General features: G+C 47.7%; 2 protein-coding genes across 2 annotated transcripts in view; both read right to left on the minus strand.

Annotated features, from left to right (window-relative positions):
• The window catches only part of LOC135829600 (uncharacterized), a 373,880-nt gene that overhangs the window by 297,308 nt on the left and 48,951 nt on the right, over nt 1-27,621 (minus strand). The gene's annotated exons all lie outside the window — the stretch shown is intronic.
• On the minus strand, nt 1,665-14,804 carry LOC135829604 (ankyrin repeat domain-containing protein 1-like). Its single transcript, XM_065342002.1, has 4 exons — nt 14,671-14,804; nt 13,546-13,644; nt 12,138-12,233; nt 1,665-2,511 (listed from the first exon to the last, which is right to left on the minus strand). The coding sequence occupies exons 1-4, from the start codon at nt 14,779-14,781 to the stop codon at nt 2,422-2,424; spliced, it is 396 nt and encodes a 131-aa protein (XP_065198074.1). The 5' UTR covers nt 14,782-14,804; the 3' UTR covers nt 1,665-2,421.

The following is a 27,621-nucleotide window of genomic DNA, read 5'->3' on the forward strand; positions in this document are numbered from 1 at the left end:
GCACAAGTTGCTATGGCTTCTGCTGTAGCATCGCAATCATCGCCTCCGGCGATGGGCGTCCAATGGTCCAATGGTGTGTGTGTGTGTGTGTGTGTGTGTGTGTGTGTGTGTGTGTGTGTGTGTGTGTGTGTGTGTGTGTGTGTGTGTGTGTGTGTGTGTGTGTGTGTGTGTGTGTGTGTGTGTGGAAACCTGGGAGTAGTAATATTTTCTACTGGCATGTTTCAGCCCGTTTCCGGTGCATACTGTACTGGTGCACATACTGGACACGTGTCTGGCGGGGTCAACAAATCAGTACCCGATGGCGTATAAGATACAACTAGAATTTCGCTGGTTTCCGTGACAGACTGAACGCGAGCTTAGTGGGCATGTATGAACCGCAAACCCACCGAACACATCCCATGATGGACCAATGATAACCATGACAACCGCAGCTCTACCAACGTGTGCTTATTGTACTGACGGAAATGCAGTGGAACGAAAAATTAAAAATTAAATGAAATACGGAGGTGGCGTGGCTAATCAATGTGAGGTGTAGTCAAGGTTCATTCGTGATTATTGCACCACACGATTCACTAGATCAGGGAATGTGACCTGCAAGACCCCGAGCACATGCCCGTCCACAGCACAGGACAGCAGAGGGCATTTTCCGAGTGGAGTGCAAACTCGCGATTTGACAGGTTTTTCTCCGCCCCTTTGCGTAAAGCTGCTCAACTAAAGTTGCTCAACTTTACGTAGTGGCTACTCAGTGGGGAACCTCTCTCATACATGTATCTCATTGGGTTTCTGAGCTTTCCATAGTTGGAAAATTCTTCACTGAAAGCTGTTTCGCTTCCTCAGAGTTGTACACGGTAGGTATGGAGGGGCTAACTACTGGATGTGCTCAACAAAGAGCGTGAAATTGATAAGAAAAATCACCAATAACTCCAATAATACAAATCAGTGCAAAGCTGAAACATTCTACGCAGAACATCACTGAAACCCATGCAAAATTAGCAATACAGGTCTGCTCTCGATATAACAACTCTCACTTGTACATAAACCTCGTTAGTACATAAAAAAGCCAAATCCCGCGCCGAAACAGCATCACTTCCATACAAATTTTGTTCTACACAACATAATCCTACATAACATAAACCTCGACATAACACACGCTACGGCCGTCCCCGACGTGCGCACTCTCGATACAACATAAATTCACGTGCACGGTATGATCAAGTGGTAGCTGTAGCTAGGCAGTTTAGGCCAGTTTAGTCCTACATAACGTAAACCTCGGCATAACGCACCCTACGGCGCAGTCCCCGACGTGTACACTCTCGATACAACGTAGATTCAGGTGCGCGGCACAATCAAGCTGTAGCCGTAGCTAGCCAGTTTAGTCCTATGTGCATTATATTCTGCGGCATTGATGGTATCTGATGTCGATGGTGGTACAGTGTGTATATGTTTGCACGATTGAACCCGCCTTGAATACCCTTCATTTTGAGGTGGATCTTGTATTTTACACACGGTTTTCTACATAACATAACTCTCGATATAACATAATTTTTGCGTGGTCCCAGAGATTACGTTATATGGAGAGTAGACCTGTACAAGGTATGCATTCACTGCGAGAAGCCTCAGGGTCAGTGATAGTCGTTCCACAAGGATATACATGTACACGTACAAGTACATGTGTATCAGAGCATGCCAGTGTAAATAAGGAACGTGCCAAGGCGTACCACTTCGGTAAACACTGCCGCAGGCCAGAGAAAAATGTAGCAACATGCTATGAGTAATGATTATACCGGTAGTATCAAGCAGGGAGTAGTAAATTACCGGTATATTATTACCCCCTAGTATCAAGTTCTTGTCTCCATAACTTCCGATGGCGGTATAACAAAATTAAAAAATATTGGTGGCCGTTTGCATTGGAAGTCACAAGGCTGCTTGCATACCGAATAGCCTAGTCAAGCGAGCAATTGATAAAAAGGAGAAACTTACGATAATGAAAATGGAACTTGTCCACTGCCGATAGGATGGCAATTGATTCTAATTGAGATGCTAGCGACGCGCTACTGTAGAGACATTGTACAACTTCTTTGCTAACATTCTAACTTTTCTAATTGTCCGCAAAATAAGCATTGTAACTTCTAGTTAAGAACTGGGTAGGGTGCAAGAAAATCTGCAACAGATACTTAGAAGAGAAGAGGAAATGGAAGAGAGCGTGTCTAGAAATGTATGGTATCATGCGCTGGCATTGTCGGCTGGGACAGCCAGAAAACACCGCAGTCCTACCTGCCCATTGCTCAAATACATGCAAAGTCATGCATATGTGACGATTAAAGCTCTGGATTCGCCAGAGAAAGATAGCTGCCATGTTGCTACATCTGGTAGGAAATGACCGGCAGTGTGTGCATAGTCACTTTACACTTAGTAAAGGTATCATGATGGCTTTGGAGTGGCCTTCTCCAATAGCTCTTCAACCGCATGATGGTGCCGGAATCTCGCTCTGTCCAATGGAGTCTTGCCAGCCTAAACACAAGACAGTTGCAATATACACGTAACACACTTATCAGTATATACATCATGTCATACAGGTACTTATGCAGTTGTGCTCAATGAAGTCCCACCCAAAGTGCACTATTGGGTGCCATGAACTCGCATAGCCCTTGACGCCCTGGATGTGATAAAAATGCAGCTGGACATACACATATGCAAGTGCAGTGATGTAATTAGAACTGGTCCAGGGTGTCAGCTTTGCACTTTAGGCCGAATTTCAAAACTCACAACTGTACTTGGTCAGTGTCTTAATCTGATCCCTCCCGGATGATTCAGGAGCAATTTATACCTTCGTTATCCAGACCCCAAAGTTACGGGCATTTCAGGCTACCGGGTAAACTTTGGGCGAGTTTAACCCTTTAAGGAGGTTCGCGACGGTTAGCGCCATGTTGGATTTCCGAATTTTTTTCTGAAAAATAATGCCTTTCGGAGTGGAAAAATGGGACGCGATCATGCACAATCGAGTAAAAAAATAAGCAGTTTGACCATGACTTCGCAGCGCGTGCTCGAGTCGAGACAAGATTTGAGAAAGAAGCTCAGCCACTAGTGGACTTGCGGATTTGTTTTGACATTGGCGGTTTTTGGATAGCTCGGTTCTCCTGCCGACGTGTCGTGGAGATGAAGACGCGGGAGAGAAATCCGTCACCCACGACGCGGCCTCTCATTCTGCGTACTGGACGATGCAAGAAGCCGAGGACGGGGACGCTTCGCAAACTCAAACGATCGATCGAGTTCCTGAAAAACGGAAAGGGCGATCTCCACCACTAACGCCACTGGATTCGACTCCCGCGAAGAGGTCGTTCAGTGCCCCTCTTCACGGTCGACGAATCGTTCATCTCAGGTATCTGGCTGTGTGATTGTCTGCGTGCCAGAATCCTGGATGTGGCAAACCTCTGGCGCTCATTGATTGCGTTAAAGAGAAGAGGTACGACCTGGGCAGCGTACTTGTCATTCCGTGTCAGCAGTGTGGGATGGAGAATTTTATAGATACATTACAGATAGCCCTGTAACTGCTCAACACCCTGGCCCCCGTGCTTCCACAAGCAACACCAAAGCTGCTTTGGGTAAGTGCGTTTTTCAATTTCATAAGATTTATTCATGATATTTGAGAGTCATTGCCACCCAATGGCTATGGAAATGTATGAGCACTGTATGCGCGGCGGCCGCGAGTGTGTGTGTGTGTGTTTGCATAGACCTGCATGTTTGTGCATGAGGCACCATACGCATGTATGAGCATGCACATGCATATGCGCTCATGTGGACGTGCCCTCGCACACATACTATACACACGTGCATGACCGCTCCCAGGGCATGCTGGTGTGACATGTGTATGCGGGCATCTCCACTCATGCACATGAGTGTGCACATGCATGTGGGTGGGTACGCACACGTTCGTGAATGTATGTGTGTGTACGCGCGCGTGTGTTCTATTGTGTGTGAGAGCATGCATGTGTGTGTGTGTGTGTGTGTGTCTGTGTGCGTGTGCGTGTGTGTGTGTGTGTGTGTGTGTGTGTGTATGTGTGCACGGATGTGTGTGTGTCGATGGTGTGCATTTTTGTGCTGGGTGAACACTCTGATCCCTAAACCGCGATACCGGAGCTCCCAAGCTACAGCCTCAGATTGATTTATAGTTCATCGTTGGGAATGAATTCGCTGCTCATGATGCTGTTGCGGATGTTGCGGCCCTAGCTGAAATTGTCGAAGCTCGCCCTGATGCCAGTATCCTGTAGAACTCTGTCACTTTTGCATCAGCATGTTCGGCGATGGAGTTTGCAGAACATCAGCAAAAGCGGCTGGCCACCCTTCAACCGTTGGTCCAAGCAACGTGCTTCTCTAAATCAGTTGCAGTGCGGGCAGCTGCCAGTGGGTTGGTGATGAAGCACTTTGTCTTGTCCTACAAACGAAGTGGTGAGCCAGCCATTTCCAGACTGATGAAGGAGCAAGTCGGAGGTAAGAAGCGAGTGACAGTCTCAAGGAAGATTATATTAGCGGTGGCTGAACACCTAGCGAAGAACCAGCAGCAACCCAACTGTAAGGAACGCCCTGTGGCACAGTGCTTCACTTGTTTGTGCGCACCGTAAAATACCATCATTTTTGCCAGTGTTGGGACACGTTCTAGCTCGCATAGTTGAAGAACAAGAGGACTCAATGATGTCTGATTCGTTCCAACATGTCAGCTTTCATTGTAGTTTGATATGGGGCTGTGCTAAGCGCTATCACAGCTACATGTACATGTATCACAACCAAGTACCAACAGGAGAGTAATCATGGAGAAAAGTACCTATCGATAATGCGTGCACCCAGGGTTTTCCGGCAAATTTACTAGTTCAGCTATTCCATCCTTGTATTGTTCTGAACGCCGAGGGCTCTAGTGAGTTTATGCAACACCTAACAGCCAAAAATCCAATAAGTTATGACCAAAGCAGCAGCAGAGAAGTACAAGCAATATAGATACGTGAATTTACCAATTTTAGGCAAATTTTGACAGTTTTTTGGATTTTTCTCCAGAATATGCACGGTGACCCCTACTTTCGCCGCGGTAAACCTGTTCCAACCCACTTATAGAACGTATTTGAAGTATCCACATATGGGGCAAACTGAAAAATAAGCTGCAAAAAATATTCAAAGTTTCATTTTTTGCGTCTTTTTGTTCTTCTCCAGAAAATGACGACCTGGATCCCATCGTCAACCAAAGTGTACATTTTTCGGTGTTGATATCATCTTAGTCAATACCTCGAACAGTCTGTAAAATTTTAGGTCATATTTTCTGTCCTAACTGATGTTATGGACGATTTCTCATCAATTTTGGGATTTTGTGTTATTTTGTGTCATCAAGGAAAATTGTGTTTTTGGCAAGACCTATTCGGGCAATTGAAAAACTGATGTAACTAAGCGAAAATATAAGGCTGTACCTATTCAAACCTGATGTCAGATTGGGCTGATGTTGAAATTAAATTTTTGGGCCTAACTGTCCCGAACCCCCTTAAGAGGACTGTGACTTGTTTTTACAGTGTAGGTCGGAAGCAGTTTCCCACGCTCCTGTGTTTTTGGGCTTTTTTAGCTGTGAAGAGACCGTCCCATGCCAGGTACAACACTGTCCTGGGCTATGGCGACAGGCGTGCCAGTAGATGTCGAGTGTCCGGCAGATCTGGTGTCCCCCACCTTCGAATCGGCAAGTTCAAACCAGAGTACTAGTATGGAGAAATCTTACTTTCTGAAGATCGTTGAGATACTGGAGCTAGACCGCAGTGCAGCTGAGGATAGGGAGAAACGACTTCTAAATCGTATCGACCACCTTACGCGGAAGGTAGAAGCGCTCACAAACGAGATGACGGCTTTGCAGTCTGCTCAAGACGACAATGGTGGCCAAAGACGCCAAGGATCTCCCTCGGTGAAAAAATCATCCCAGAAGAAACAGAAGCGAGCTGCAGCTTCCAGCCCTGGCGTACCCGTACCCGTAGCTGGCTGTCCTCAAAAGGAACTAGTACGAGATTCGGTTGAACCATGCTCCTCAGTTGTACGTACCGAACAACAAGATACCAGCGTGACTGAAGCGTCCAGGGTGCATCAAATGGACCCAGATGCTCCAACTGATGCAAAACCTGGCAAACAAGGACTTTCCAGAATGCTCCCTACTTTTGAAGAGGATGCGGAAGGCAGCAATTTATGGCAGCTGATCTGCACCAAGAAGCCAACAGGAAGGACGGCTGTTCTGTTTGTGGGCAACCTCCGGAAGGATTGCCATGCAGATACCCTTTGTCAATACGTACAACAAAGGGCGCAAGAGGTTGGCGTGAAGGTGCAAATCCATGATTGCACACTATTTCCCAAGGAGAAAGGTCACTCAGCCCGACTCATTCTCAACAGAACGAGTATTGAACTTGTAAATACAAAGGAATTTTGGCCATCTCCGTACTACAGTCGAAAATGGAACTTCGACAAGTACCCTGGATCTGGGAACTCAGTGGATATGCAGAAGCCTGACGGACCAAAAGATCAGTCAGCGACCAGCGATCTCAACGATGGAGTGCTTACCCGCAGCAAATCTAAAGGTCAATGCTGACAATCTCATTTCTGAATGTTTGCAGCATCAGACGGAAAGTGGATGAGGTGAAGGAGTTCCTGTCGGCCAGAGGAGTGCACATCTTTGGTATGTCAGAAACCTGGCTGAAACCCGATGTTGGTGATGGAGAATTGGCGATTCCTCATTACAAACTTTTCAGGAAGGACCGCCCCATCCAGCAAGGTGGTGGCGTCGGCATTTACTGCCATGAGTCTGTGGTTGTCCGAAGACGAATGGATTTGGAAGCTGCTGAGCTAGAGATTGTATGGCTGGAAGTCAGATGTCCTGGTGATACTCTCCTTGTCGGGTGTGGATACCGCATGGGGCTGTGTTCCCAAAAATACGTTAAAGAAAATGGACAAAACAAATCGAATTCAAACAAAAACACGATAAGCAGCAAACGCACAGGAGGGAAGTGAGAAATGGCAACTAGTCTCAAGAGATGTTTAGAGCATTGCTCATGACAAACAAGGTCCCGGGTTTGCGTCCTGATGGGTCTGGCATTTTTTGGTCGCTGTGTGCAGGTCCAATATGGCATTTGGTACACTAAAAGACGGTCACTGGTCACGCAAGGCAGGTACAGTTTCCTTGTAGAACTGTCCATGCATGGAAAAATGCTGGTTAAAAGCAGATGGTGGCTAAAAGCAGAGGTCGCTTACACCAGGTTTTACTGTAGAGTGAAATCTGGCCAAGTTCATACGTCCACAGATTTGTAGTACATGTCTAGTATGGTATTACTTATGATTTACAGAAAAGTCACGTCAACTGAATCAGCCGAATCAGCTGAATCAGCTGAATCAGCCGCTAACCCTTGCACTACATGCATGCAGGCTACTCAGAGGTGTCAAATGTCACACCAGCCTGATCAAACCGTGTACATGTGCCTGGCCAGCGTTTACAGCAGTACAGTTGTTGTGGAGGAACTATGTTTATGTGCGTGTACATGTCATTGATTGTACTTGTACTCAGTAAATGCGGTACTACTGTATGCCATTCACGACCGCTCTAGCAAAACATTCATATCCATGTACATGTACATGTACAATCATGTACATAAGCATACCATAGCATGGGGCCGCATGGACGTGTACAGTAGATAAACACAGAAAATGTGCGATAAGACTTTAGAATAGAGGGGGGAGGTAGGGGGGGGGGGGGGGTAAAGTCTATTTGAAATGCGTTACGTTTGCAAAATAAATGCGAACTTATGAGATGCTCCCTAACTTCCCTGGTTTTGTGCTTTGCTCTCGAAACAAGTTTGTGCAACTTTTTGCTTTTTGGTTTCCAGATCATGCACCCGAAGTTCTCTTTTCTACTCCTTCCGAAGTCATTCCAAGTTCTTGTACAGGTAGACTCCCTCTAATTCGAATACGGTATAATTCTAGCATTCCGTGTAATTCGAACTTTTTCTTCCTACCGATCTTCTGCAAGTCACTTCAAGTTAAATTCGAATGCATAATTCGAAGTACGAAAAGTGCGCCCGCCGGATAATTCGAACTCTGCCTTCGTACAGAAGAACAGTTTACAGTACAGTGACTATGTCCTTCGAGCGCTTATTTCGAAGTGAGATGGAGTTGCTCTACTCGTAATTCGAAGTTCATTTTTTCTCCTTCTCTAGCCAAGAGTAACTCCGAAATTGATCCCTGGTCCGCTCCAGGATCGACAATAGCGTTGAAGAAACCCACCTTCTCTCGAAATTTGATCCAAGCCTGTGCAAGGCAAAGTGCAAAGATTTGATTGAAGACGACTTCTTCCAGGTGGTTGGCTCCCTTCGCGGATATCAATGGCTTGTCATGCAGCGCCAGCTCATGCGCAAAGAAGTTTAGGACTGAACAACAACTGGAAGTCGTAAACATTGTCTATGCCTATGCTCCACTTCCGTTCTTCAGAACGACCGTGCTGCTCTCCAACGGGCTTTCATGGCGCAGAGAAGGCAGCGCTGTTCTTTTGCGTTGAAATCGTATCAGGACAACTGGAACGATTGAAAACTGCTTCACTAGAACTTAGTAGAAGATGAAAATAATGTCCAATGACTTCATGTCGATCCAGGTTTTTGGTGAAATGAACTGATTTCATTGTTCATGACCACCTATGGCATTTGTGCCAGTGGTAGTGAGACTTAGCCACTAACCCCCACTGTTAGGCGCTGCATCTGCAAAAAAACGAAGTAGCGGTGAGGCATCCTGCAGCTTCATAAGGATCTGTCCGCGCCGGGAAGGGTTACGCGAAGCCAAGTAAAAATACGGACTGGTGAGGACGCACGTACAACGACAACAGAAGTGACAACTACAGTCAATATTCGAAAACGTGGTAGACCGCAAAAACGAACCTCAATATCGGACACCGGACAAGTTGGAGTAAGACGCTCAATAGAAATCCGCAATGGAGGAGACGTAGCTGAAAGGACACTGGGCATCGCGCACACAACGGCTAGTGTCAGAAAACGTGGAAGGCCGCGGAAAAGCAAAGAGACGGATAGTGGTGATGCCGCGAAGAGGCGAGATGACGGGACATTGGAGGAGACAACACCCAACGGAGCTAAGAATCGCACTTTGTCAATCAATCAACATCTGTCAGCCCGTACCAATTGTCGTGAGTTGTACAGTGATAATGTGTTCTCAATATTGTCACGTGGTAGATGTGCGTTGCATCTGGCTGTGTTAGAAGCTTTGTATAGCCGTAAGTTAGATCCTGAACTTTGCGTACAGAAAGAAAATGTGTTGTCGCTACAATTGTTTGGTGTTACTCCTCGTCGAGGTGTTAACAATGTAACTTAATTTGCTCACTATGTTCTTGTCACTATTATTTTTTCCTTCGAGTTTTGTGTCGTGCTGAACTTGATAATTTTCCACCTTGTCACGAGTGTTGTTATCTCATATCTTTTTATCTTGTTTTTATTTTTCTAAAACTTGCCCGACCCGCTAATCCGCGTACCTGGCCTTGCTCAGAGTGCTCAGCTGTGTTTTGCATACGTGTACATGTACATGGTACATCAGTCCAAACACTGATAATTTACAATCTCTTTTTATCTTGTTTTTATTTTTCTAAACACCAACCGGCGCTTTTACCCATTCTACTTCCCCATAGCTAGATCTAGCTTCGCTTTACATCTCTGTTTCATTTTCCTGGTGCGTGCTTGTGGCATTAAAGCCGAGACCTTTGGTCGGTGGAGCCCCTGGTACCTCGCCATCACTGCTGCCCAGTGCAGCTGCTACTCAGTAGCTGTTTGTTTTTGTCCACAGAATTATTTATTTTACGGGTTACAAATCTTACAAATTTAAGGGCACTCACTTCGTCTCCGACATGTTGACATAAAGTGGCGCAAGAAATAAAAGGAGGAGGAAGGCATGCAGAAGTCTTAGCTTCCGTGCTTCTGTTCTTTGCTCGTGAAACCAGTTTGTGCAGCTAGTGCACCTAAACCCTACATGAGGGTTCTTGTACGGAAATCCTGTATTCACATCTGGAATGCTCGATGTTCTGTATGCACAGCCTACTATTCACGAGGATGGAGCCTGTGCTGACCTAGTCTGCAGCAATGTAAGACACAATATACATGTAGCGCGAAATACTTTTCTGTTTTCAGCTCATGCGCCTTAAGTCCACCTGTATACTCCTCGCGAAGTCGTTCCGAGTTTTAGTACTTCGACATACTAACTCTTCATACCAGGGCCTGCTGGAGAGCCGGATCAGCCAGGTCCCGCGCACGGCTGGGAAACTGCTCGATCTGGCTGAACAGATAACACCGGGTCCAGTCTGACCCGGCTGAAAAATGTCTCAAACTGACAATGGATTCCTAAAATACCGGTATTTTACAACTCGCGTACCCCATCTGTTGCAAATCTAGCGCAACCGTACACACTACAGTCTACAAGCGACAGAAACTCCGCTAGGGACTAGGGTCAACTGTTGTCAACTGGTTCGAGCGTGATCTGGCCAGCGGCGAGCAGGAAGTCAGGACATTCAAAGTCGATGTTGCAGGCAGCCAAAAGTGTAACTTTGGCTATAGCTTTTGACACAGTTGCAAATTTTCAGCCGACTGGTGATTTGGACGATGGAGCCCGCAGCGAAGAGAAAAAGAACTCACGCTTTCCATGACTCTTGGAAGAAAGGTCGACCCTGGCTGGACTAGGACCATGCCAGCCTATCCATGTCATGCGCTTTGTGCAAGACGCATTTCCAAAGGAAGACGAGTGGCGGTGGATTTGGTTGCGATGCGTGGTTGAAAGGTAAGAAATCACTGCTTCGAATTATAGGCATGCTGCTCGGCTCCATCCTAGCTTTCGACATCTGTTCAAGTAATCGTTTAGTCTCACCCACCCGAACCGCCGGGCCTCGATAGGCGTCCCGCAGATGTTCGAGATTCTCGCCGCGAACATGCTGGAGACTACCCGAACCTGGCTCGCATCGCTGATTGGGGATTGGCCGTTTGCCTGTCCACTGCTGAATGCGAGCGAGACTTCAGCTTGTGAAGACGGCGATGCGGAACTCGCTGTCGACGAGGAATCTGGAGATGATCATGGCAATCAAGCTTGACGTTCCTGCCGTCGCCGACTTCAACCACGACAAGGCTATGGCTGCATGGCATTCTGAGGTGACTCGGCGCACTATGACTGCCACGTCAACCTCGTCTGAACGGAGGGACCTGGCCCGCACACCTAGAGCAGCAGTGGCAGCAGCAACGCCAGCCGCAGCAATGCCAGCAGCAGCAACAGCGCCACCAGCAACAGCAGCGCCAGCAGCAGCAGCGCCAGCGCCGGCAGCAGCGCCAGCAGCAGGAGCAGCAGCAGCATCAGCAGCAATTGCAACTCCACCAGTTCTCCAGTCTGCTGAAGCCTTTCAGCAGATGGTGCAGCAGATGGCTGTCGGCTTGGCCATGCAGATGATGCAGTGGCAGCAAGCAGCCACTCCACAAGGTGTTGCAGGCACCCCCCCCCCCCCCCCCCCCCGTGCTCTATTATGTGAACATGTTCGTCCTGCTACTAGCACTAATTAGAAAACAGACTTCCTTTTTTTCAAATTGTTAAATCAGAATCCAATGGAACTGCTTTGCATTCCTCACATAATGTCGTTTACCTTCTACGTTTGCGGACTTTGATAGTTCGCCTTGTTCTCTAAAATTTCCGATTTCAGGTAATAAATTCACCTTTCTGTTTTCCTGCGTTTTGAGGAGGCTTTTTGGTTGTTTTTCTGCAGGATGATCTGACCCAGCTTGACCCGGCTGACCCTCATGCGCAAGGTACACTCTGACCGGGCTGTGTTGAATGTCTAGAGCAGGCCCTGCATACGTTTAATGGATGGAACATAGTAATAATTGTCCCGTCTGGACCCGCACAGGTGAAAGATTCTGGTATGATGGTGTCTCTCAAGAATATACCAAGCAATGGGAGCGTGATCGATTTTGAGAACAATAGACACAACACCCTGCGGCAAAGACCTGCATACAGTATAGTCGTGAGAAGGCTGTAAATTAACATATCCGGTTAAACACAGAACAGGATTTTCCTGGTTCATAACAATCAATGTAACTGTGCTTTACCTCATTCTTGATTTTACAGTCGGCCCCTCCAGCGATCAGCGCTTGACACACCTCGATTCCACCCCAGACGGCTTCGTGCAACGGAGTGTCGCCACGCTGGAAGCATATGCAAGAAACAACAGTACAGGAAAAAATTTCTTGATAAGTCTTATTGTAGATCACAGTCACAATTGTAAATCAAAGCAAAGCAATGCAGAGTGGAATTCAACAGTTTGTTCATATGGTACTACTTGTCTGGTACTGCCGTGGACATGTAAATCCGGTCGCAAGTCTAGCGGCCCCTGGGCACTGTCCACGTAGCCTTGGCTCGGTATGCGTAGTCTACGGTACACACATGCAGTGCGCTGGTCATATCGGATAAACATGTGCAGTGCATGTAACGTTCTGTACACTGAGGGCGCCGGTCCCGGTCATTCTCCTGGATTTCCATGTCCAAGACAGTATTTTCATTGCATGATTGCCATTAAGTGTACAGACATACATCTATGTCATATTTTCTTATCAGTGTGGTGTTATACAAACGAAGTAGCGGTGAGGCATCCTGCAGCTTCATAACTCGAAAAGAATGGGTGAGCACACATGCTCATTCCCTGGGCACAGCAAATTCACAACTCATTTCATTTTACACCAATTCTCTTCGGGTTGTTATACAAATTGGATCAACGCCCAGGATGTGGTAGGAATGCGGCTAGACGTGTACATATGCAAGTGCAGCGATTTAATCCGAACTGGTCCAGGGTGACAGCTTTGCACTTTATTAGTTCGGATTTCAACACTCACAACCGTACTTGCTCACTGTTTGGGTTTGAGTGCATACTTTCAGAGCGTGGTGAAGGTAAGTTACGTAATAAAGGCAGAGAGCCGCGCACTGACCCATAACCACAGTTGCATACTCTTGTTTATGCACTCTTGCTACTATCCACGAGGATGGAGTCTGTGCTGCACTAGCCTGTGGCAATGTAAGATACAATATACATGTAGCTCGGAATACCTTTCTGTTTCCAGCTCATGCTCCAGACATTCTCCTGTATGCTCCTCCTGAAGTCGTTCTGAGTTTTTGTACTTCGACATACTAACCCTTCATACGTGTAATGGATTGAACATAGTAATCATTGTTCCTTCTGGACCCGCTCAGGTGAAAGATTCTGGTATGATGGCGTCTCTCAAGAATATACCAAGCAATGGGAGCGTGACCGATTTTGAGAACAATAGACACAACACCCTTGGGCAAAGGCCTGCACACATTATAGTCGTGAGGAGGCCGTAAATGAACATTTCCGGTTAAGACAGGATTCCACTCGATCGGGTGAAGGTCAGGGAACACATGATCTATGGTACGTTTATTGTACAGTGCAAACACAGAACAGGATTATCCTGGTTGATAACACTCAATGTTACTGTGCTTTACCTCATTCTTGATTTTACAGTCGGCCCCTCCAGCGATCAGCGCTTGACACACCTTGAGGGTACCTCTCCTGGCGGCATCGTGCAACGGAGTGTCGCCACGCTAGATGCACACGCAACAAGCAACAGTACAGGAAAAAGTTCTCAATGGGTTTGATTGTAGAACACATTCACAACTGTAGATCAAAGCAAAACAATTCAGAGTGGAATTCAACAGTTGGTGGATATGGTACTACTTGTCTGGTATTTACATTGCATGATTGCCATTAGTGTACAGACATACATGTACATTTATACCTCGGTTATCCAGACCCCAAAGTTACGGGCATTTCAGGCTACCGGATACACTTTGGTTGAGTTTTAGTGGAAATGTTACTACTCTTTAGGCAATTTTATTGGAAATAGTGAAGACATATGCCATATCTATGGCCATTCCCGTCAAAATGTATGTGATTCGGGGTAACGGACATTTCGAAGTTACGGGTAGTGCCCGGATAAACAAGTTATGAGCTTATTTCATATTGTCGGATCATTGTGTCGTTGTACACATATGCAAATGCAGTGATGTGATCGGAACTGGTCCCTGGTACCAGTTTTGCTCTTTAAGTCGCATTTCAGTGAAGATAATTGTACCGCTGCCTTAATCTGATCCCTCCCGGGTGCTTCAGCGGCAATTTTGTTTGTCCTTCTGACACTTTCAAAATTGATTTTTTGCCTTTTATTCTCCATGTATAATTTGATATCGTACTCCAAATGCAGTTTCAGTGAAACTCAGCCTATTCACGCGGCTGCACATTCGTAGTACATACCTCATACGGTATTACTGTCTTATGATCGGGAAAAAAGCTGCCGTCAACTGAATCCGCCGAGGGCCAAACCAAGTTGATTTAAGCATGCACTCTGCAAATTTAAGGGCACTCACGTCAGGTGAAAGATTCTGGTATGATAGCGTCTCTCAAGAATATACCAAGCAATGGGAGCTTGACCGATTTTGAGAACAAAAGACACAACACCCTGGGGCAAAGACCTGCATACATTATAGTCATGAGGAGGCCGTAAATGAACATATCCGGTTAAACACGGAACAGGATTATCCTGGTTCATAACAATCAATGTAACTGCGCTTTACCTCATTCTTGATGTTACAGTCGGCCCCTCCAGCGATCAGCGCTTGACACACCTCGAGGTTATCTCTCCTGACGGCATCGTGCAACGGAGTGTCGCCACGCTGGATGCACATGCAAGAAACAACAGTACAGGAAAACGTTCTCAATGAGTTTGATTGTAGATCACAATCACAACTGTAGATCAAAGCAAAACAATTCAGAGTGGAATTCAACAATTGGTGGATACGGTCTAACTTGTCTGGTATTTACATTGCATGATTGCCATTAGTGTACAGACATACATGTACACTTATACCTCGGTTATCCAGACCCCAAAGTTACGGGCATTTCAGGCTACCGGGCAAACTTGGGGAGAGTTTCAGTGTAAATGTTACTACTCTTTAGGTAATTTTTGTGGAAATAGTGGCGACATATGCCATATCTATGGCCATTCCCCATCCAAATGTATGTGATTCGGAGTAACGGACATTTCGAAGTTACGGACAGTGCCCAGTCCTAGACCGCCCGGATAAACAAGTTATGAGTGTATTTCATCTTGGCGGATCATTGTGTCGTTGTACAATTTGGATCAACACCCAGGATGTGGTAAAAATGTGGCTAGAGGTACACATATGCAAGTGCAGTGATGTGATCGGAACTGGTCCATGGTACCAGTTTTGCACTGTATGTCGCATTTCAGTGAAGATAATTGTACTTGGTCCCTGCCTTAATCTGATAACTCCCGGATGATTCGGCAGCAATTTTGGAGCTTGCGTTTTATGGCGTTCAAAAGGAAATTTTGTTATAAGACTTGGAGAACTTCAAATTTCAAAGGATCAGTCGAGGAAGTGAACTGCCTGAAAAGCTTAGAAGTGCCAAACACACCAGGACTCAAATCCGGGACCTTGATTGTTGTGGGCAATACTCTAACCATCCCAACTATAGGACCAAGCCGAAAACAGAAGGCGCTGACAAGTTTTTCACTCCGAAGGCAGCTCACAACACGTGTCCCACATACTGATGACTCTTGGGTCTTTTTCCCTCGTCAGGGGACCAACCGAGGTCAGGTCTAGAATGTGCTATCAGAAGTGAAAGAAAGTTAACCCTTTCAGTGCCAAGGACGAGATAACTCGTCCTACAGACCCCCACACGATTGGCCAAGGACAAGCTATCTCGTCCTCGTAGTGCGCACTACTATATCTCACCGGCCATGCACTACGATCTGGCTTGGCTGATTGTGTCTCTTCGAGGGAAAACTAGGGGTTTTCCCCTACTGAATAAGATCTGACTCGCCGTGTTTGAGTAAGTATGGGCGCGGGAGCATACATTCAGAGCGCACACGCGAAAAACATATTTCAATCCAGAAATAATTAGATTGACGGAACGTACTTTAGGTCTCTCTAGCTGTCACTCAGACACGGCGAGTCGCCACATGTCGGCTGAAGAGGTGCTCCAGTCCATCATGGACTCGGGCAGTGATGACTGGAGCTGCGATAGTGAAGGCGATGACTCGGATGCGGACATAGCCGTCCGCGATCGTGAAAAATTTCGCAACCAAGTCCGCCGTGGTCAATGTCGTACCTACTGCCGTGGTTGCCTTGGACGGCCCTGAGGATATCGCAGTTCAGGGCACGCTGATCATAGTTAACGCATGAATGTGTGTCCAGGAACGATGACTCGGGCAGCAAAAGTGAGCTTCCCCAGGAGGGACTCGAGTTGACGCTGGCCGATGCTGCGCTCGCTGATAGTAGCCATGAGTGGCGCATGGGTCTCGGACAGCTTGTCCTCTGGTAGCCGAGCTTCGTGGCGCTCGCAGTCTAGGACAATACCAAGGAAGGTCAATGATGGTGATGGCCCTTCGAGCTGGGATGGAGCAAAGAGGAATGCCGAGATACGTGAATGCCCGGAGGGGGATGGTGAGTTGATGGTTGGCTGCAGCCAAACCAGTGGAGATATCGAGAAAGTCATCGAGGTAATGAAGCCGGTGATCTATAGCAAACTCGTGCTGCATGATTCAGTTGACTGCTGTGGCTACTGAGTCAAAGACGGCTGGGCTGGAGCGTAGGCCGAAAGGCAGTAAGCGCTCGTAGTAGTAGGAGCCTTCCCAGCGAAGTCCTGACGGCGGACTGGGATCTGCCGAAATGCACTGCGTACATCGAGCTTGGACAAATACACAGGCTGTGGGCATGGTATTATGATGATGTTGATCGCGTTGTCAATGCTCGCGTAGTGCAGAGAGAGCGGCTCGGCAGGAATGCTGTCGTTCGCGCCGGTGCCTTCCGGACTAGACAGATGGTGGATCATTCGCAGCTTGCCGGTCTTTTTGGGGATGGCACCAATACCAGAGCGGCGCATGAACTGAAATGGAGGTGACGGAAATGGGCCTGTGGTCTCCCTGCAAGCGCAGGAAGCAGCTAATTGCTCGGATATAAATGCCGAGTGAGTGAAAGCCGAGGGCAGATTATTAGAGAAAACCGAAATGTCGTGTTGGCCGGCAGATCCAAGAGTAAAGCCACGGCGCAGGCCATGGAGAACATACGCAACACATGATTGATCTGAGTGGTTACGTAACAGGCGGGCAAAGTGGTCAGCTAGCAGTGTGGTGTCTGCAGAGTGTATAGGAAAGAAGCTACGTACCGAGTCAAGCGATTCAGTAGCCATTCTGCTAGGAGCGGCGGGGTGGCCGATTGGCTCCGCTCTGCTGCTGGTTGCACATGATGCATGGGTGGTCCTTGCCACACTGGCTGCAGGTGTGGGAAAAGCGGCACGACGACGAAGAATAGCGACCTCCATTGAAGTTGCGGCAGATTTCTTGGCCGTCGCTGGTATGGTTGCGACCACTGGAGGTAAATGCTGCTGGCTTGGGGACGAAACGGACACAAACCGCCCCTGGATGGACCGTCTTACATTGAGCGCATTTTGGGTGTGCATGGCCTGTGACAGCTATCTGCCATAGGTTCACGTCAATCGTGTCCAACCTCTTCGTGCCTGGTTACTGGGCCACGAGCATCCGCAGCTGGCGGTCGTACTCTAGCCACGCGCTTGGGAAGAACTGGCGGTTAGCAATCAGGATCAACTGCTGGTACGCAATCAGTTCAGAAGCAGTGCGGTGTAGGGCAGCAGCCGTGATAACAGACATGTATGTGGTCCATGCCTCGAGCCGGGTAGCTACATGTATAATTATCGTGAACCTTGCGACGCACCTGCTTCGCGTCATCTGTTCAAGTAATCGTTTAGTCTCACCCACCCGAACCGCCGGGCCTCGATAGGCGTCCCGCAGATGTTCGAGATTCTCGCCGCGAACATGCTGGAGACTACCCGAACCTGGCTCGCATCGCTGATTGGGGATTGGCCGTTTGCCTGTCCACTGCTGAATGCGAGCGAGACTTCAGCTTGTGAAGACGGCGATGCGGAACTCGCTGTCGACGAGGAATCTGGAGATGATCATGGCAATCAAGCTTGACGTTCCTGCCGTCGCCGACTTCAACCACGACAAGGCTATGGCTGCATGGCATTCTGAGGTGACTCGGCGCACTATGACTGCCACGTCAACCTCGTCTGAACGGAGGGACCTGGCCCGCACACCTAGAGCAGCAGTGGCAGCAGCAACGCCAGCCGCAGCAATGCCAGCAGCAGCAACAGCGCCACCAGCAACAGCAGCGCCAGCAGCAGCAGCGCCAGCGCCGGCAGCAGCGCCAGCAGCAGGAGCAGCAGCAGCATCAGCAGCAATTGCAACTCCACCAGTTCTCCAGTCTGCTGAAGCCTTTCAGCAGATGGTGCAGCAGATGGCTGTCGGCTTGGCCATGCAGATGATGCAGTGGCAGCAAGCAGCCACTCCACAAGGTGTTGCAGGCACCCCCCCCCCCCCCCCCCGTGCTCTATTATGTGAACATGTTCGTCCTGCTACTAGCACTAATTAGAAAACAGACTTCCTTTTTTTCAAATTGTTAAATCAGAATCCAATGGAACTGCTTTGCATTCCTCACATAATGTCGTTTACCTTCTACGTTTGCGGACTTTGATAGTTCGCCTTGTTCTCTAAAATTTCCGATTTCAGGTAATAAATTCACCTTTCTGTTTTCCTGCGTTTTGAGGAGGCTTTTTGGTTGTTTTTCTGCAGGATGATCTGACCCAGCTTGACCCGGCTGACCCTCATGCGCAAGGTACACTCTGACCGGGCTGTGTTGAATGTCTAGAGCAGGCCCTGCATACGTTTAATGGATGGAACATAGTAATAATTGTCCCGTCTGGACCCGCACAGGTGAAAGATTCTGGTATGATGGTGTCTCTCAAGAATATACCAAGCAATGGGAGCGTGATCGATTTTGAGAACAATAGACACAACACCCTGCGGCAAAGACCTGCATACAGTATAGTCGTGAGAAGGCTGTAAATTAACATATCCGGTTAAACACAGAACAGGATTTTCCTGGTTCATAACAATCAATGTAACTGTGCTTTACCTCATTCTTGATTTTACAGTCGGCCCCTCCAGCGATCAGCGCTTGACACACCTCGATTCCACCCCAGACGGCTTCGTGCAACGGAGTGTCGCCACGCTGGAAGCATATGCAAGAAACAACAGTACAGGAAAAAATTTCTTGATAAGTCTTATTGTAGATCACAGTCACAATTGTAAATCAAAGCAAAGCAATGCAGAGTGGAATTCAACAGTTTGTTCATATGGTACTACTTGTCTGGTACTGCCGTGGACATGTAAATCCGGTCGCAAGTCTAGCGGCCCCTGGGCACTGTCCACGTAGCCTTGGCTCGGTATGCGTAGTCTACGGTACACACATGCAGTGCGCTGGTCATATCGGATAAACATGTGCAGTGCATGTAACGTTCTGTACACTGAGGGCGCCGGTCCCGGTCATTCTCCTGGATTTCCATGTCCAAGACAGTATTTTCATTGCATGATTGCCATTAAGTGTACAGACATACATCTATGTCATATTTTCTTATCAGTGTGGTGTTATACAAACGAAGTAGCGGTGAGGCATCCTGCAGCTTCATAACTCGAAAAGAATGGGTGAGCACACATGCTCATTCCCTGGGCACAGCAAATTCACAACTCATTTCATTTTACACCAATTCTCTTCGGGTTGTTATACAAATTGGATCAACGCCCAGGATGTGGTAGGAATGCGGCTAGACGTGTACATATGCAAGTGCAGCGATTTAATCCGAACTGGTCCAGGGTGACAGCTTTGCACTTTATTAGTTCGGATTTCAACACTCACAACCGTACTTGCTCACTGTTTGGGTTTGAGTGCATACTTTCAGAGCGTGGTGAAGGTAAGTTACGTAATAAAGGCAGAGAGCCGCGCACTGACCCATAACCACAGTTGCATACTCTTGTTTATGCACTCTTGCTACTATCCACGAGGATGGAGTCTGTGCTGCACTAGCCTGTGGCAATGTAAGATACAATATACATGTAGCTCGGAATACCTTTCTGTTTCCAGCTCATGCTCCAGACATTCTCCTGTATGCTCCTCCTGAAGTCGTTCTGAGTTTTTGTACTTCGACATACTAACCCTTCATACGTGTAATGGATTGAACATAGTAATCATTGTTCCTTCTGGACCCGCTCAGGTGAAAGATTCTGGTATGATGGCGTCTCTCAAGAATATACCAAGCAATGGGAGCGTGACCGATTTTGAGAACAATAGACACAACACCCTTGGGCAAAGGCCTGCACACATTATAGTCGTGAGGAGGCCGTAAATGAACATTTCCGGTTAAGACAGGATTCCACTCGATCGGGTGAAGGTCAGGGAACACATGATCTATGGTACGTTTATTGTACAGTGCAAACACAGAACAGGATTATCCTGGTTGATAACACTCAATGTTACTGTGCTTTACCTCATTCTTGATTTTACAGTCGGCCCCTCCAGCGATCAGCGCTTGACACACCTTGAGGGTACCTCTCCTGGCGGCATCGTGCAACGGAGTGTCGCCACGCTAGATGCACACGCAACAAGCAACAGTACAGGAAAAAGTTCTCAATGGGTTTGATTGTAGAACACATTCACAACTGTAGATCAAAGCAAAACAATTCAGAGTGGAATTCAACAGTTGGTGGATATGGTACTACTTGTCTGGTATTTACATTGCATGATTGCCATTAGTGTACAGACATACATGTACATTTATACCTCGGTTATCCAGACCCCAAAGTTACGGGCATTTCAGGCTACCGGATACACTTTGGTTGAGTTTTAGTGGAAATGTTACTACTCTTTAGGCAATTTTATTGGAAATAGTGAAGACATATGCCATATCTATGGCCATTCCCGTCAAAATGTATGTGATTCGGGGTAACGGACATTTCGAAGTTACGGGTAGTGCCCGGATAAACAAGTTATGAGCTTATTTCATATTGTCGGATCATTGTGTCGTTGTACACATATGCAAATGCAGTGATGTGATCGGAACTGGTCCCTGGTACCAGTTTTGCTCTTTAAGTCGCATTTCAGTGAAGATAATTGTACCGCTGCCTTAATCTGATCCCTCCCGGGTGCTTCAGCGGCAATTTTGTTTGTCCTTCTGACACTTTCAAAATTGATTTTTTGCCTTTTATTCTCCATGTATAATTTGATATCGTACTCCAAATGCAGTTTCAGTGAAACTCAGCCTATTCACGCGGCTGCACATTCGTAGTACATACCTCATACGGTATTACTGTCTTATGATCGGGAAAAAAGCTGCCGTCAACTGAATCCGCCGAGGGCCAAACCAAGTTGATTTAAGCATGCACTCTGCAAATTTAAGGGCACTCACGTCAGGTGAAAGATTCTGGTATGATAGCGTCTCTCAAGAATATACCAAGCAATGGGAGCTTGACCGATTTTGAGAACAAAAGACACAACACCCTGGGGCAAAGACCTGCATACATTATAGTCATGAGGAGGCCGTAAATGAACATATCCGGTTAAACACGGAACAGGATTATCCTGGTTCATAACAATCAATGTAACTGCGCTTTACCTCATTCTTGATGTTACAGTCGGCCCCTCCAGCGATCAGCGCTTGACACACCTCGAGGTTATCTCTCCTGACGGCATCGTGCAACGGAGTGTCGCCACGCTGGATGCACATGCAAGAAACAACAGTACAGGAAAACGTTCTCAATGAGTTTGATTGTAGATCACAATCACAACTGTAGATCAAAGCAAAACAATTCAGAGTGGAATTCAACAATTGGTGGATACGGTCTAACTTGTCTGGTATTTACATTGCATGATTGCCATTAGTGTACAGACATACATGTACACTTATACCTCGGTTATCCAGACCCCAAAGTTACGGGCATTTCAGGCTACCGGGCAAACTTGGGGAGAGTTTCAGTGTAAATGTTACTACTCTTTAGGTAATTTTTGTGGAAATAGTGGCGACATATGCCATATCTATGGCCATTCCCCATCCAAATGTATGTGATTCGGAGTAACGGACATTTCGAAGTTACGGACAGTGCCCAGTCCTAGACCGCCCGGATAAACAAGTTATGAGTGTATTTCATCTTGGCGGATCATTGTGTCGTTGTACAATTTGGATCAACACCCAGGATGTGGTAAAAATGTGGCTAGAGGTACACATATGCAAGTGCAGTGATGTGATCGGAACTGGTCCATGGTACCAGTTTTGCACTGTATGTCGCATTTCAGTGAAGATAATTGTACTTGGTCCCTGCCTTAATCTGATAACTCCCGGATGATTCGGCAGCAATTTTGGAGCTTGCGTTTTATGGCGTTCAAAAGGAAATTTTGTTATAAGACTTGGAGAACTTCAAATTTCAAAGGATCAGTCGAGGAAGTGAACTGCCTGAAAAGCTTAGAAGTGCCAAACACACCAGGACTCAAATCCGGGACCTTGATTGTTGTGGGCAATACTCTAACCATCCCAACTATAGGACCAAGCCGAAAACAGAAGGCGCTGACAAGTTTTTCACTCCGAAGGCAGCTCACAACACGTGTCCCACATACTGATGACTCTTGGGTCTTTTTCCCTCGTCAGGGGACCAACCGAGGTCAGGTCTAGAATGTGCTATCAGAAGTGAAAGAAAGTTAACCCTTTCAGTGCCAAGGACGAGATAACTCGTCCTACAGACCCCCACACGATTGGCCAAGGACAAGCTATCTCGTCCTCGTAGTGCGCACTACTATATCTCACCGGCCATGCACTACGATCTGGCTTGGCTGATTGTGTCTCTTCGAGGGAAAACTAGGGGTTTTCCCCTACTGAATAAGATCTGACTCGCCGTGTTTGAGTAAGTATGGGCGCGGGAGCATACATTCAGAGCGCACACGCGAAAAACATATTTCAATCCAGAAATAATTAGATTGACGGAACGTACTTTAGGTCTCTCTAGCTGTCACTCAGACACGGCGAGTCGCCACATGTCGGCTGAAGAGGTGCTCCAGTCCATCATGGACTCGGGCAGTGATGACTGGAGCTGCGATAGTGAAGGCGATGACTCGGATGCGGACATAGCCGTCCGCGATCGTGAAAAATTTCGCAACCAAGTCCGCCGTGGTCAATGTCGTACCTACTGCCGTGGTTGCCTTGGACGGCCCTGAGGATATCGCAGTTCAGGGCACGCTGATCATAGTTAACGCATGAATGTGTGTCCAGGAACGATGACTCGGGCAGCAAAAGTGAGCTTCCCCAGGAGGGACTCGAGTTGACGCTGGCCGATGCTGCGCTCGCTGATAGTAGCCATGAGTGGCGCATGGGTCTCGGACAGCTTGTCCTCTGGTAGCCGAGCTTCGTGGCGCTCGCAGTCTAGGACAATACCAAGGAAGGTCAATGATGGTGATGGCCCTTCGAGCTGGGATGGAGCAAAGAGGAATGCCGAGATACGTGAATGCCCGGAGGGGGATGGTGAGTTGATGGTTGGCTGCAGCCAAACCAGTGGAGATATCGAGAAAGTCATCGAGGTAATGAAGCCGGTGATCTATAGCAAACTCGTGCTGCATGATTCAGTTGACTGCTGTGGCTACTGAGTCAAAGACGGCTGGGCTGGAGCGTAGGCCGAAAGGCAGTAAGCGCTCGTAGTAGTAGGAGCCTTCCCAGCGAAGTCCTGACGGCGGACTGGGATCTGCCGAAATGCACTGCGTACATCGAGCTTGGACAAATACACAGGCTGTGGGCATGGTATTATGATGATGTTGATCGCGTTGTCAATGCTCGCGTAGTGCAGAGAGAGCGGCTCGGCAGGAATGCTGTCGTTCGCGCCGGTGCCTTCCGGACTAGACAGATGGTGGATCATTCGCAGCTTGCCGGTCTTTTTGGGGATGGCACCAATACCAGAGCGGCGCATGAACTGAAATGGAGGTGACGGAAATGGGCCTGTGGTCTCCCTGCAAGCGCAGGAAGCAGCTAATTGCTCGGATATAAATGCCGAGTGAGTGAAAGCCGAGGGCAGATTATTAGAGAAAACCGAAATGTCGTGTTGGCCGGCAGATCCAAGAGTAAAGCCACGGCGCAGGCCATGGAGAACATACGCAACACATGATTGATCTGAGTGGTTACGTAACAGGCGGGCAAAGTGGTCAGCTAGCAGTGTGGTGTCTGCAGAGTGTATAGGAAAGAAGCTACGTACCGAGTCAAGCGATTCAGTAGCCATTCTGCTAGGAGCGGCGGGGTGGCCGATTGGCTCCGCTCTGCTGCTGGTTGCACATGATGCATGGGTGGTCCTTGCCACACTGGCTGCAGGTGTGGGAAAAGCGGCACGACGACGAAGAATAGCGACCTCCATTGAAGTTGCGGCAGATTTCTTGGCCGTCGCTGGTATGGTTGCGACCACTGGAGGTAAATGCTGCTGGCTTGGGGACGAAACGGACACAAACCGCCCCTGGATGGACCGTCTTACATTGAGCGCATTTTGGGTGTGCATGGCCTGTGACAGCTATCTGCCATAGGTTCACGTCAATCGTGTCCAACCTCTTCGTGCCTGGTTACTGGGCCACGAGCATCCGCAGCTGGCGGTCGTACTCTAGCCACGCGCTTGGGAAGAACTGGCGGTTAGCAATCAGGATCAACTGCTGGTACGCAATCAGTTCAGAAGCAGTGCGGTGTAGGGCAGCAGCCGTGATAACAGACATGTATGTGGTCCATGCCTCGAGCCGGGTAGCTACATGTATAATTATCGTGAACCTTGCGACGCACCTGCTTCGCGTCATCCGACTCAACGATATTTAGCTGGCTATCGTTATTCGGGCTGTGCACCAGCCGGAATGTTGGGCCGGAAGTGTGCAAGAATTTCAGGCAACAAACTTGAAAAAGCTACGAACTCCCCTCGCCAGATACGTTCTTGCACAGCCTTGGGCACAGCTGGTGCAGGTGGCTGATCGGGTGGGTTACAGGAGCTTGGCCCGGCGTAGTGGCGGCAGCAGCCGCATTGCCTTGGCCTTGGGTGAGCGGCACAATGCTCTCCGATAATAATATAATGGCGGCCGACAAAGCCGACTACACCTCGTCCCGTACGAGAGCGCAGAGATCCGTTGAGCCCGCGTCACCTGAGCTGGCAGAGGAGGCATTGGTGCCAGTCGGGCTTCTGGGCTCGCGAGCCGTGTCCGCACTGTCATGTTGCTGGTTCTCCTGGCCGGAGCAGACCTCACTACCAAGGGCTAGTTGTGCCAGCAAACGGTCCTGTAAAATACTTTTACTAAGTTTCCGTTCGGATTCAAGCCGCGCTGAGAAGGCTCGCCGCGGGGGGCTTGGCAAGGCATTGCCTTGACAGTGTCGACAGTTAGGTCAGACATACTGAAGAAATACAGTGTCGAGGTGACACTCGGGCTGGCAGCAAAGCTACGAAAGGAAAAGAAACACTGCTGAAGCACGATCCGTTGTCTGGAAGAGCACAACAGGGCAAGCAAGATTTGTTTTTCTTTTCCGCAAAATGGGCTGGTGCCATTTGTGATTACGCAGCAAAACAAAGCGCATGACGTCAGTCTTGAATGCAGTACAAAGCAATGCAGTGCAGTGTGTGCGCTAGTTCGGATTGTAGCTCACAAGTACTAGCACAGCTAGTACACCACAACAATAATCAGCACGCAATTTCGAGCATTTTGACATACATATCAGTACATGGGACTGCATTTTGGATAATAAGAAGTTTCGGATAATTCGAATTTAGTGCCTGGCAATTTGAGGTTCGAATTAGACGGAGTCTACCTGTACTTCGACATACTAGCAGCTAATACGTGTAATGGATGGAACATAATATTGTACCGCCTGCACCTGCTCAGGTGAAAGATTCTGGCGTGATGGCGTCTCTCAAGAATATGCCAATCTTGCACATCTTGTACGCAACGGGAGTGAGGCCAATTAAAAAAAATAGACACAACACCCTGGGGCAAAGATCTGCTCACATTGCAGTGTTGAGGAGGCAGTAGATTGAAAAATGCTCCTTCATGCAAGGATTCCAATTTTGTGAGGGTCTGTGGAACACAGGAGTTGTTTTTTCTCGATAGTACATTGTTAGCACAGACCATAATCATCATGGTTCATGACACCCTATTATACTGTCCTTAACCGAATTCTTGATGTCACAGTCCGGCCCTGAGAGCGCCTGTCCCGGTCATTCTCCTGGATTTCCATGTCCAAGACAAGACAGTATTTTCATTGCATGATTGCCATTAGTGTACAGACATACGAGTATGTCATATTGTCTTATCAGTGTGTTGTTATACAAATTGGATCAATGCCCAGGATGTGGTAGGAATGTGGCTAGACATGCACATATGCAAATGCAGTAATGTAATCTGAACTGGTCCAGGGTGACGGCTTTGCACTTTATTAGTTCGGATTTCAACACTCACAACCGTACTTGCTCACTGTTTGGGTTTGAGTGCATACTTTCAGAGCGTGGTGAAGGTAAGTTACGTAATAAAGGCAGAGAGCCGCGCACTGACCCATAAGCACAGTTGCATACTCTTGTTTATGCACTCTTGCTACTATCCACGAGGATGGAGTTTGTGCTGCACTAGCCTGTGGCAATGTAAGATACAATATACATGTCGGAATACCTTTCTGTTTCCAGCTCATGCTCCAGAAGTTCTCGTGTATGCTCCTCCCTAAGTCGTTCCGAGTTTTTGTACTTCGACATACTAGCCCCTAATACGTGTAATGGATGGAACATTATTGTTCTGTCGGGACCTGCTGAGGTGAAAGATTCTGGCATGATGGCGTTTCTCTACACTATACCAAGCAATGGGAGCGTGACCGATTTTGAGAACAATAGACACAACAAACTGGGGCAAAGACTTGTACACATTGATGGGGTGAGGAGGCAGTAGATGAGAATTTTCGGGTTAGGACAGGATTCCACTCGGATAAAGGTCAAGGAACAGATGATTGTTTGCACGTTAATTGTACAGTACAAACACAGAACATGATCATCCTGGTTCACGACACGCAATGTAACTGTGCTTTACCTCATTCTTGATGTTGCAGTCCGCCCCTCCAGCGAGCAGCGCTTGACACACATCGAGTTTACCTATACTGGCGGCATGGTGCAACGGAGTGTCGCCATACTGGATGCACACGCAAGAAACAACAGTAGAGGAAAAAGTTCTCAATGGGTTTGATTGTGGATAACAGTCACAGTTGTGGATCAAAGCAAAACAATTCAGAGTGGAATTCAACAGTTGGTGGATATGGTACTATTTGTCTGGTATTTACATTGCATGATTGCCATTAGTGTACAGACATACATGTACACTTATACCTCCGTTATCCAGACCCCAAAGTTACGAGCATTTCAGGCTACCTGGAAAACTTTGGCCGAGGTTTAGGGAAATGATAGTACTCTTTTGGCGATTTTTGTGGAAATAGTGGCGACATACGCCATATTTATGGCCATTCCCCGTCAAAATGTATGTCATTCGGGGTAACGGACATTTCGAAGTTACGGGTAGTGCCCGGATAAACAAGTTATGAGTGTATTTCATATTGTCGGATCA

This window comes from Sycon ciliatum, chromosome 13 (assembly GCF_964019385.1).
Source record: "Sycon ciliatum chromosome 13, ocSycCili1.1, whole genome shotgun sequence".
Classification (NCBI taxonomy): Eukaryota; Metazoa; Porifera; class Calcarea; order Leucosolenida; family Sycettidae; genus Sycon; species Sycon ciliatum.